This window comes from Salmo trutta, chromosome 4 (assembly GCF_901001165.1).
Source record: "Salmo trutta chromosome 4, fSalTru1.1, whole genome shotgun sequence".
NCBI classification, from domain to species: Eukaryota; Metazoa; Chordata; class Actinopteri; order Salmoniformes; family Salmonidae; genus Salmo; species Salmo trutta.
Window position 1 is genome coordinate 37,413,877 of NC_042960.1, and position 12,155 is coordinate 37,426,031.

Here is a 12,155-nt window from a genome sequence, read left to right on the forward strand (position 1 = left end):
GGCCACTCCAATTACCTTGACTTTGTTGTCTTTAAGGCATTTTGCCACAACTTTGGAAGTATTGCTTGGGGTCATTGTCCATTTGGAAGACCCATTTGCGACCAAGCTTTAACTTCCTGTTACGACTTCTGCCGAAGTCGAAGCCCCTCCTTGTTCGGGTGGTGCTCGGCGGTCGACGTCACCGGTCTTCTAGCCATCACTGATCCATTTTTCATTTTCCATTGGTTTTGTCTTGTTTTCCTACACACCTGGTTCCAATCCCATTCATTACATGTTGTGTATTTAACCTTCTGTTTCCCCTCATGTTCTTGTCCGAGACTGTTTGTTTGTTATTTTTGTCGTGAATTATGTATTGGTGCGCTACGGGTATTTTTACCCATGTAATTTTTCATGTACGTTGGTTTTGGAGTTCGTTTATTTGTTGTTTATTATTTATTAAGCAACTCCAGCGAATACAAGTTGTGTCACAGCGTCCACAGAAGGTGGCGCCCCTCCCCGGTCGGGCGGTGCTCGGCGGTCGTCGTCGCCGGCCTACTAGCTGCCACCGATCTACGTTTCTGTGTCTTTTGGTTTTGTCTGTCTAGGTCCGCACCTGTTCCTTGTTAGTCATTAGTGGGGGGGGGGGGGGGGGGGGGGGGGGGGGGGGGTATTTAATTTGTCTTTTTGGTTTGGGAATTCGTGCGGGATTATTACATGTCATGTTAGGTGTGGCAGTCGGTGTTTTTGCGCTGCTTTAGCTATGCCGCGTATTTTTGGATTAGGCATTAGGGTTGCGCCCCGTGCATTTTTGATTTTGGAGCTGTCCTCCTGTCTTGTGTTCTGCGCACCCTGCCTTGTGGCGACTTTGTTTATTCAGTGTTTATTAAACATCTGTGTTAACGGACCTCAGTCTCCTGCATTTGACAATGCCCCTTTCCTGCTACCAAGGATATCTTTGACAAGTTGGTTTCTCCTGCGCCTGACTTCCCTGCCACCTACACCAGCACCGATGACACTTCCTGACTTATGTCTTGAGATGTTGCTTCAATATATACACATAATTTTCCTCCCTCATGATGCCTTCTATTTTGTGAAGTGCACCAGTCCCTCCTGCAGTAAAGCACCCCTACAACATGATGCTGCCACCCCTGTGCTTCACGGGTTGGGATGGTGTTCTTCGGCTTCCAAGCATCCCCCTTTTTCCTCCAAACATAACTATGGTCATTATCGCCAAACAGTTCTATTTTTGCTTCATCAGACCAGAGGACATATCTCCAAAAAGGATGATCTTTGTCCCCATGTGCAGTTGCAAACCGTAGTCAAGTTTTTTATGGCAGGTCTGGAGCAGTGGCTTCTTCCTTGCTGAGTGGCCTTTCAGGTTATGTCGATATAGGACTCGTTTTACTGTGGATATAGATACTTTTGTACCTGTTTCCTCCAGCATCTTCACAAGGTCCTTTGCTATTGTTCGGCGATTGATTTGGACTTTTCGCACCAAAGTACATTCATCTCTAGGAGACAGAACGCGTCTCCTTCCTAAGCGGTATGGCGGTTGCGTGGTCCCATGATGTTTATAATTGCGTACTATTGTTTGAACAGATGAATGTGGTACCTTCAGGCATTTGGAAATTTCTCCCAAGGATGAACGAGACTTGTGGAGGTCTACAATTTTCTTCTGAGGTCTTGGCTGATTTCTTTTGATTTTCCCATTATGTCAAGCAAAGAGGCACTGAGTTTGAAGGTAGGCCTTGAAATACATCCACAGGTACACCTCCAATTGACTCAAATGATGTCAATTAGCCTATCAGAAGCTTCTGAAGCCATGACATAATTTTCTGGAATTTTCCAAGCTGTTAAAGTCACAGTCAACTTAGTGTATGTAAACTTCTGACCCACTGGAATTGTGATACAGTGAATTATAAGTGAAATAATCTGTCTGTAAACAATTGTTGGATAAATTACTTGTGTCATGCACAAAGTAGATGTCCTAACTGACTTGCCAAAACTATAGTTTGTTAACAAGAAATTTGTGGAGAGGTTGAAAAACGAGTTTTAATGACTCCAGCCTAATTGTATGTAAACTTCCGACTTCAACTGTAACTGCGGTGCACTATTTTTGATGAAAGCCCTTAAGGCTCGGGTCAATAGAGCTGCACTATATAGGAAATAAGATGCCGTTTGGGACACAGCCATTGAGGTGGACAGCGAGATGGGGATTGTAATGGAGATCGTAATAAAGCATGGAGGCATGAAATAAGGACGTGTGGGAAAGGGTGCTTTGTTATTCTGACTATTGCCTAGGAAACAACATGTAATTTGAACTCCAACTTTTGCATTTAGCTTGTAAGGCGTCAGGGCTGCAGGTGTGTGTGGGTGGTGGTGGAGGGAACGGGCGAAGGAGAAACCACAGACTATGATCTCTCAGAGAGACGTAGCTCAACAGATCAACGAGATCACAAAGAAATTTCTCAAAGCTGCCTGTAAACATTGCCCACACACGCATGCAGATATTTGCATGCTCACACGCGCAAACACTACATGCGTGGACACACACACACACGCACACACACACGCAGACACACAACCAGTCAAGTGCCAGACATGTCTCCTGTGAAAAAACACAACACACCAGTCAAAGAAACAAGACATAGAGGTGTGATGTGTGATAGTGATTGGAAGTTCAGTCAAAAGAACGATTCTTTAGACTAATTTCGTTCATTTGACTCAGTAATGGCCAGAACACGCAGGGCCCCACACCAGCGAACGATGAACTGAAAACTTGAAAGAGTCATGATTCTACAAGCCTCTCGTTCATCATAGTTGGCAGGTAGGAGCTCCTACCGGCGAACGATGAACTGAAAACTGTCATAATCCTACAAGCCTCTCGTTCACGTGTCATTCACCGTAGGGTGCTTATTGAAGCTGTCATTTGTGACTGAGACTTGTTGTTTAAACAATGTAGGCCTACATTTGTTGATTGCTAGGTATACAAATAAGATTATGTCTTTATACATTTGAAACAAGGCCTAGTTGTGGCCACATCTGGACTAGATTGTGAACGACTGTTGGAGGAATGCATTGCTTGACTGCCATGAGGGTGATAAGCACAATATGGTTTGCGAACTGCAGCCCCCCCCAAACGATTTGTTCTCGAGTTCAAGTTTGTTGAGCAGAGGCTGTGCATGTTTTGATTCTACAAAGCCGATTCCATCATGACATTCAATAATTAATGAATTGCATTCATTCTTGCACCATGAGATCAATTATCAGTTAACACATATTTTTCTTCTCTATGCTGCCTGCAGCATGATCTATTTTCCTTTGCGTAATTATGACAGACAGTTGTTGGTCAGAGCACATCTCTGGAGCCGTTGAGCCGGAGGAGCGTGTATCAATCTTGCAGGTTAAAAGAAAGACTAAAATGAACGAGTCACTCAGAAAAACGAATCATGACTTTCGAGTCAGTAAAAAGAGTAGTAAAAAAGAATCGATCGCATATTGGACCACTCTATGTGTGATTTTGACAGTGTAGTAGAAACAAAGAGCATGTCAGTCTGTCACTCTGACTCTCTACATCAGGCTTCAGTCAGAACAGAACGGAGCAGCCTGACCCAGAAGCACATCTTATAGAGGAGTAAAGGCATCCGTCCACATGCTTCCCAGCCGTAACAGTTTGGAACAGTTTGAGCCTATATTGTGATTACATTTTGTGACGTTTTTGTTAGTTTGTGTCTCAGTGGGTTTTATCGGTTGTTCGGGCACAACAGCAAAAAGTTTGAGGCAAGCCGAAGTCAGTAGCCAAAGTCTACTCCCATTCGTCGGTGATTGGTCAACAGCAGGGGTTCTTCAATTAAGTGTTTTTTGTCATTCAACGAGAGACGAATCGGTTTCATGTACATTTTTTCACTTCAGAAATATTGCACCAAACATCTTAATTTGATGTAAAAACTACAAATTTTTCAAGCGAAGGTCTTTTAAGGGACTATGCAAGCACACTCGTTCAGCCAGCTGAACTGAAGCCTGCTGACCCCTTAAGGGGGTGGGAGAGGAGACGTGTGCTGCAGATTGACAGCCAAGCCAGGGTTGAGAGGGGGGAAAGTGGTGTAAGGGTGTAAAACAGGAGAGAAGTACTAACCTTTCTTGTTTGCTGCGTCCACAGAAAGCAGGGGGAAAGTGAACGAGGGAAAAAACAGAGAGAGAGAGAGGGAGGAGGATTAAATTACAGGCTTAAAGCATAGAAGCAGTGGACGGGGAACAGCACTGGCTCATACAAGCTCTTTACTTCACACCTCCCTCCCTCCCTCCTTCCATCCATCCCTCCTTCCCGCCCTGTCTCTCCCTCTCTCCTCCAATCTCTCAGCCCTGCGGTTTTATTCAGATAATAACGCTGACATTTCGAAAATGAGTTTTTCCTCCAGGCGCCCAGATCTCAATCCCTGTCACTGTGATCATCTTCAACAATTGTTTAAATATCCGTTTTTTTCTTTACAACCCATTCTCTTAAGATACATATGCTGGAAAACTTAAAAAGGAGGATCTACATATCTGCTATTTGGGGCATTCAGGAGATAATTATATTCTCTGCAGTTGGACAGGCTTGATGATGGTGCACTCTGCTCCTTCAGATTACTTGAGGTAGATATTATACTAGCTCAGTGGAAATACAGTAGGCTGCATCCTGCAACTAACGTCCCGGTATCAACTATGATATCCTACAACATTGTGTGGACAGATGAGGATGGGGTTATTATATAATAAGCTATTTCACCTCATATACTTTTGCAACTGTTGAAATGTCTATAGATCTGCCTCCTGTATTGCATTTTGTAGAGTTTACATTCATTTATATTTGAGGACAATCCATTCTAGCAAAATTACTTCCAAGTCATAAAAAGTTGCTATGTGTCCTGGCATGGACATCAGAGAGCTATGGGCCTATGCAGTCAAATAGGCATGTTAAATTGGGACACATCAAAAGATTTCTTCTCATTTGCTGTGAAGAAATTCTCCACCCTCCTGCCATCTAAGTCAGCCTTGCCTGGACTTATCCACAGAGTAATACTTTGAATTACTAGTTCATCTGAGTTCAGCTCATTACTTTCCTGGGTTGTTGTGTAAGAGCGAGTTGAGGTCTGGCTCCATTTGATCGCCAGAGTGAGGAGAATTAAGGTGAGGCCAAACATTTTGGAATGCTTTTTTAAATGATTAAGTCCTTTTTAAATGATCAAGTCAAGCACCTGATTCCCTTTTTTGTTCAAGCAGGGCTGAAGTGTCTGAGAAGTAAGGAGAGCTACACTACAACAACCCCAGCAACTCAAAGACTGAACGAACAGTAAGAGAGAAGAGTGACAAAAGAGGAGAAGAAAGTTGAACAGATAGAAGACAGAGAAAGGAGGACCAGCTCGTCCCATCCCAGCAGTGTGCTAGCTAGCTGAGATTTCATTATTAGTGGAAGAAGCATATGGATCCCCTGTTCTCCCCTCTCTCACTTACGCTAGCTAAGTAAGAAGCTCTAAGGACAACTACATTCAAAGAGAGCAGAGAAAACACGGCTGGGCCAACTCTGGGAGAGCAGGGCCACAGGCTACCTGACTGAGATACCTCTCATATCAATTCCCACTCCAAGAAGAGAGTCTCACAGAGCCTATAGGACTTCAGGCCGAGGCCAGATGAATGTCTATCTGTCTTGATAGAGTAACCACTGAACTCCAACTCCATTCAAGTTCTTCCACACCAATCTCAACAAACCATTTCTGTATGGACCTCGCTTTGTGCATGGGGGTATTGTCATTCTGAAACAGGAAAGGGTCTTCCCAAAACTTTTGCCACAAAGTTGGAAGCACAGAATCATCTAGAATGTAATTTTATGATATAGCAATAATAAGAGTTCCCTTCAGTGGAACTAAGGGGCCTAGCCCGAACCATGAAAAACAGCCCCAGACCATTATCCTCCTCCACCAAACTTTACAGTTAGCACTATGCATTCGGGCAGGTAGCATTCTCCTGGCATCCGCCAAACCCAGGTTCATTCGTCAGACTGGAAAATGGTGAAGCGTGATTCAACACTCCAGCAAACGCATTCCCACTGCTTCAGAGTCAATTGGTGGCGAGCTTTACACCACTCCAGCTGACGCTTGGCATTGCACATGGTGATCTTAGGCTTGGGTGCGGCTGCTCGGCCATGGAAACCTATTTCATGAAGCTCCCGACGAACAGAACTTGTGCTGACGTTGCTTCCAGAGGCAGTTTGGAACTCAGTATTGTTGCAACCGAGGACAGAAGATTTTTACGCGCTTCGCGAATCAGCATTCGGTGATCCCGTTCTGTGGGCTTGTGTGGGTTATCACTTCGCGGCTGAGCCATTGTTGCTCCTACACATTTCCACTTCACAATAACAGCACTTACAGTTGACCAGGGCAGCTCTAGCAGGGCAGAAATTTGACAAACTGACTTGTTGGAAAGGTGGCATCCTATCACGGTGCCACGTTGAAAGTCACTGAGCTCTTCAGTAAGGCCATTCTACTGCCGGTCATCTATGGAGTTTGCATGGCTGTGTGCTCGATTTTAAACACCTGTCAGCAATGGGTGTGGCTGAAATTGTCGAATCCACTCATTTGTAGGGGTGTCCACTTATGTATATACAGAGCATTCAGAAAGTATTCAGACACATTTTGTTGAGTTACAGCCTTTTTCTAAAATTGATAAAATAAACTATTTTCCTCATCAATCTACACACAATACCCCTTAATGATTAAGCGAAAACAGGTTTTTAGACATTTTAACACATAAAAAAATGAATAATAAAGACCTTATTTTCAGACCCTTAGCTATGAGACTCGAAATTAAGCTCAGGCGCGTCCTGCTTCTACTGATCATCATTGAGATGTTTCTAAACGTAAATTCAATTGATTGGTCATGATTTGGAAAGGCACACACCTGTCTATATAAGGTCTCACATTTGACAGTGCATGTCAGTGCAAAAACCAGGCCATGAAGTTGAAGGAATTGTCCGTAGAGCTCCGAGACAGGATTGTTTTGAGGCACAGATCTGAGGAAGGGTACCAAAACATGTCTGCAGCATTGAAGGTCCCCAAAAACACAGTGGCCTCCATCATTCTAAAATGGAAATAGTTTCGAACTACCAAGACTCTTCCAAGAGCTGTCCGCACATCCAAACTGAGCAATCGGGGGAGAAGGGCCTTGGTCAGGGAGGTGGCCAAGAACCCGATGGTCACTCTAACAGAGCTCTAGAGTTCCTCTTTGGACATGGGAGAACCTTCCAGAAGGACAACCATCTCTGCAGCACTCCACCAATCAGGCTTTTATGGTAGAGTGACCAGACTGAAGCCACTCCTCAGGTAAAACGCACATGACAGCCTGCTTGGAGTTTGCCAAAAGGCACCTAAAGATTCTCAGACCATGATAAACAAGATTCTCTGGTCTGATGAAACCAAGATTGAACTCTTTGGCTTGAATGCCAAGAGTCACGCCTGGAGGAAACCTGGCAACATCCATACGGTGAGGCATGGTGGTGGCTGCATCATGCTGGGAGGATGTTTTTCAGTGGCAGGTAATGGGAGACTTGTCAGGATCGAGGGAAAAATAAACAGGCCAAAGTACAGAGATCCTTGATGAAAACCTGCTCCAGAGCGCTCAGGACCTCAGACTGGGGCGAAGGTTCACCTTCCAACAGGAAAACGACCATAAGCACACAGCCAAGACAATGCAAGGAGTGGCTTCGGGACAAGTCTCGGAATGTCCTTGAGTGGCCCAGCCAGAGCCCAGACTTGAACACGATCAAACATCTCTGGAGAGACCTGAAAATAGCTGTGCAGCGACACTCCCCATCCAACCTGACAAAGAACAATGGGAGAAACTCCCCAAATACAGGTGTGCCAAGCTTGTAGCGTTATACCGAAGAGAATGCGAGGCCGTAATCGCTGCCAAAAGTGCTTCAACAAAGTACTAAGTAATGGGTCTGAATACTTATGTAAATTTTATATTTCAGTTTCTTATTTTTTTATAAATTAGCAAACATTTCTAAAATCCAATCTTTGCTGTGTCATTATGGGGTGTTGTGTGTAGATTGATGAGGGGAAAAAACAATAAGGTTGTTTTATAATAAGGCTGTAACATGACAAAATGTGGAAAAATTCAAGGGCTCTGAATACTTTCCGAATGCACCGTATGGTGTATAGTGCCAAGAATTCATTTTTGCACTTTGCTTTAAGTACATACAACAACTTGAAGTTGTTATTTCTATAAAATGACAGTATACTGCTGTTTTCTGATTTCAATTAGTTTTCTATTTTGTACTGTGACCACACTTGGAACATGTATTACCACACTCTCAAAAAACGGGGTATGGTTAGGATACAGCGTTGTTCCCTGGGGTACAAAAAAGGGAAAGGTACTCTTCACAGGTACACATATGAACTCACATGGTACAGTTCTGTACCTTGTAAGTATAATCAGACATGTTTCTACCCAACATTTAGAATATGAACGATCATCGGTCATCATTCATAGGTGGGGGCTATGTACTGGTGGGGCTCATTAGCATACTTTGGGATGTGGTCAATTAAACTATACAAAAGTATGTGGACACCCCTTCAAATGAGTGGATTAGGCTATTTCAGCCACACCTGTTGCTGACAGGTGTATAAAATCGAGCAGAGCCTTTCAATGTGGCACCATCATAAGATGCAACCGTTCCAAGAAGTCAGTTCGCCAAATTTCTGCCCTGCTAGAGCTGCCCGGTCAACTGTAAGTACTGTTATTGTGAAGTGTAAACGTCAGCCGCGTGATAGTGATAGGCCACACAAGCTTAAAGAACGGAAATGCCACAAGCTCAAAGAACGGGACCACCGAGTGCTGAAGCGCTTGGCACATAAAAATTGGTTGTCCTCTGTTGCAACACTCAATACGAGTTCCAAACTGCCTGTGGAAGCAACGTCAGTGCATAAACTGTTCAATCGGGAGCTTCATGCCCGAGCAGCCGCACACAAGCTTAAGATCACCATGCACAATGCGAAGCATCGGACGGAGTGGTGTATAGCTCGCGGCCATTGGACTCTGGAGCAGTTGAAATGTGTTCTATGGAGTGTTGAATCCCGCTTCACCATCTTCCAGTCTGACAGACAAATCTGGGTTTGGTGGATGCCAGGAGAATGCTACCTACCCCACTGTAAAGTTTGGGGGAGGAGGAATAATGGTCTGGGGCTGTTTTTCATTGTTCAGGCTAGGCCCCTTAGTTCCCGTGAAGGGAAATCTTAACGCTACAGCATTCTAGACGATTCTGTGCTTCCAACTTTGTGGCAACAGTTTCCTGTTCCTGCATGACAATGCCCCCATGCACAAAGCGAGGTCCAGAAATGGTTTGTCAAGATCGGTGTGGAAGAACTTGACAGAGCCCTGACCACAATCCCATCGAACACCTTTGGGATGAATTGGAATGCAGACCGTGAGCCAGGCCTAATTGCCCAACATCAGTGCCCGACCTCACTAACGGTCTTGTGAAAGCAAGTCCCAGCAGCAATGTTCCAACATCTAGTGGAAAGCCTTCCCAGAAGAATGGAGGCTTTTATAGCAGCAAACTCCATATTAATGCCCAGGATTTTGGAATGAGATGTTCGACAGGCAGGTATCCACATACTTTTGGTCATGTAGTGTATATGTGCATTTGTGCCAACTGTCATGCCGATGCAAGTTAACCACCTCTTTTGACACTGTCTGCTCTACACACGTGAGTCTGGAGAGACAATTCTCCTCCTCACAATTGTGTAGCGAATTCTACTAGATGAAAAGCCAAAATGAGCATGCCATCCTGGCATTTAAAGCATACTCGATTTTAGAAATTTCACATACTGTCAAAGTTTGTAGTTATCAGTTGTGTCCTAACTGCCTTTAGCAGTAATGTACATGTACAGTTGCGGGCACTTGTGAAAAACAATTCACATCAAACATTAGAGTGTCGTGACGCACATTCATTGCAGCAATTGTTCTGCCAATCCCATGTCACTACCTAACATTTTAGCACACAATTTCCACCTATTTGCAGATCAGAAATAGTTGGCGTGGCGGCGTATTTACCTCTTGAAGAGCAGGATGGCGATGACGATGATGATGATGAGTACGACGGCCAGGACAGGGCCCATGACCCACAGCATCTCTGGGTCCTCAGCATGGCGAGCCATACCGCTGTGGAGCTTCACTGTGATGGGGTCCGAGTACGGGCTGGCTGCAAACGTCTTCTGCTGTAGGAGAGAAGAAGCAGGAGGACACCACACAGCAACCCCTGTTCAGAATGGAGAGGCTTTATCATTTGGTTGAGGCTGAACACTGCTCTATTAACCTTGAGACCTGTGTAGTCTCAAGCCTGTTGGAGTACTTTAGAGCTCTATGCTCTTATGTCTTATCCCTTGTCTAACCCAGTGCCTGATTGAAAGTCAGTGGCTGACACCAGTTAGGCGTCTGGAAACATGGTGCTAACTCAACGTGATGCTACCTCAGCCCTATACAGAGTTCTTCATAGTTCTGCCTTAGCCCGTATCTAACGCTGTGTCTGATGGAGACTAACATCAGCCAGGCATCTGGTGAAGGAGAGAGAGGTGTATTTGTAGCTAGCTCCATTCTTTAATAGAGTGAAACTTCCCCAACCTGTCAGCCAGAACACAAAGTGACAACAAGCGCAGTTACTTTAAGCGAATTACGCCTTGCAAATTGATCCATTTAACTTTATTATGTGACGCGAGCATCATGCCAAGACATATCCATTGTACCCAGCCTCTCTGCAAAAAACTTGTAGATGAAAAGGGGATCTGTGGTAGACACACACACACACACACACACACACACACACACACACACACACACAGAGAGAGCGAGAGAGAGAGAGAGAGAGAGAGAGCGAGAGAGAGAGAGAGAGAGAGAGAGAGAGAGAGAGAGAGAGAGAGAGAGGAGAGAGAGAGAGAGAGAGAGGAAAGTAGTTGTTACCTACTTTGGAAATGTATGACAGAACTCCCTTTTTAATGGGGTTTTAATAGCCTTTTAACTGATAAAAACATTAACTGGTGCTGACAAAGATGTTCATTCCAGTTGCCGTAGAAACACACAGAGCACTGCAGTCACTACATATGCCTGCTTACTGTGGTGGCACAGACGCAAGCCGGGAGAGAGGTATAGGCCTACTGTAGCCTCAGTGCTGATGCAGATGAAGCTACTACTAAATACACTCAGAGAGTAGTACACATATGCTGCGAGCAGATAAACAAACTCCAGATCCTGCCCCTGTATCAGCAATCGCCCACTCACAACTGCTCCCTGGTAGTTAAGTCTGTCCCCTTCCCCTCGCTCCTCTCTGCCCCTGACCCGGAGTTATTTTCAGCCTCTGTTGCTCTCTTCTCCTGCTCTTCCCCTCCTCTAACCCTGCCATGTCAATTAGTGAGACTGTGATATACTGTAGCTTAATGACGCCAGTGAGACAGGGTTGGCCCCGGGTTCTCTGCTGGCTTCCAGAGGGCGTGATGAAAGTTGTCACCTTTATCGGATTTGTCCTCAGAGGCCGCTGATGCACATCCTCCCCTGCACTAGTCACCCTCCCCGGACACAGCAGGGACAACACACAATGACCGAGTCTAATCCTCCATCAAGATCTCTCTCTCTCTCTCTACCCGTCTCTCTACCTCTCGCTCTACCGCTCTCTCTGTCCCATTTGCAACCCCTTCGCTGTTTAAGACATGTTGCTAAAATGATTGTTTAATTAATAACTGGCAGCTGGAAATCCCAACAACTTTCACTGAGGCCATGCCACCAGGTTTACATGTGGCTAGCTCTTGTCAGGCCCAGTTGAGGAGTACTCAAAACAAGAGTTAATGTCGAGTCTTCTGAATGTTTCACCACAGAATAAATTGACGTCTTCAAAGGAAATATTGAAAAATATGCATCTGATATTGATGCAGATGGTTGCAGTCATATCCTGCATAAATGAAAGACTCATATGGGCCAAAAGCCTTTGCACAAAGGCTCGAGGTCAAAAGGTCATCGTGCATCCCATATTCTGATACCTGCTGAGAAAGACCTGGGGTCTTGATCGACTCAATGACAGAAACAGCCATGAATAGCCTGACATCTCTGAGAACTGTTCATGTTGAGCTCATTTCTCTGCTTCCTCTTTC

The 12,155-nt window shown here is 44.9% G+C and overlaps 1 protein-coding gene across 6 annotated transcripts in view; it reads right to left on the reverse strand.

Annotated features, from left to right (window-relative positions):
* Positions 1-12,155, reverse strand: part of LOC115192316 (receptor-type tyrosine-protein phosphatase F-like) — a 435,047-nt gene that overhangs the window by 34,138 nt on the left and 388,754 nt on the right. For 4 of the 6 annotated variants that reach the window (XM_029750668.1, XM_029750671.1, XM_029750670.1 and 1 more), the window contains 2 exons: positions 10,072-10,235; positions 4,115-4,126 (listed from right to left, as the gene is read on the reverse strand). In XM_029750668.1, coding sequence (XP_029606528.1) covers positions 4,115-4,126; positions 10,072-10,235 — 176 coding nt within the window. The remainder of the gene's footprint in view (positions 1-4,114; positions 4,127-10,071; positions 10,236-12,155) is intronic. The other 2 variants (XM_029750673.1, XM_029750672.1) reach the window with 1 other exon arrangement.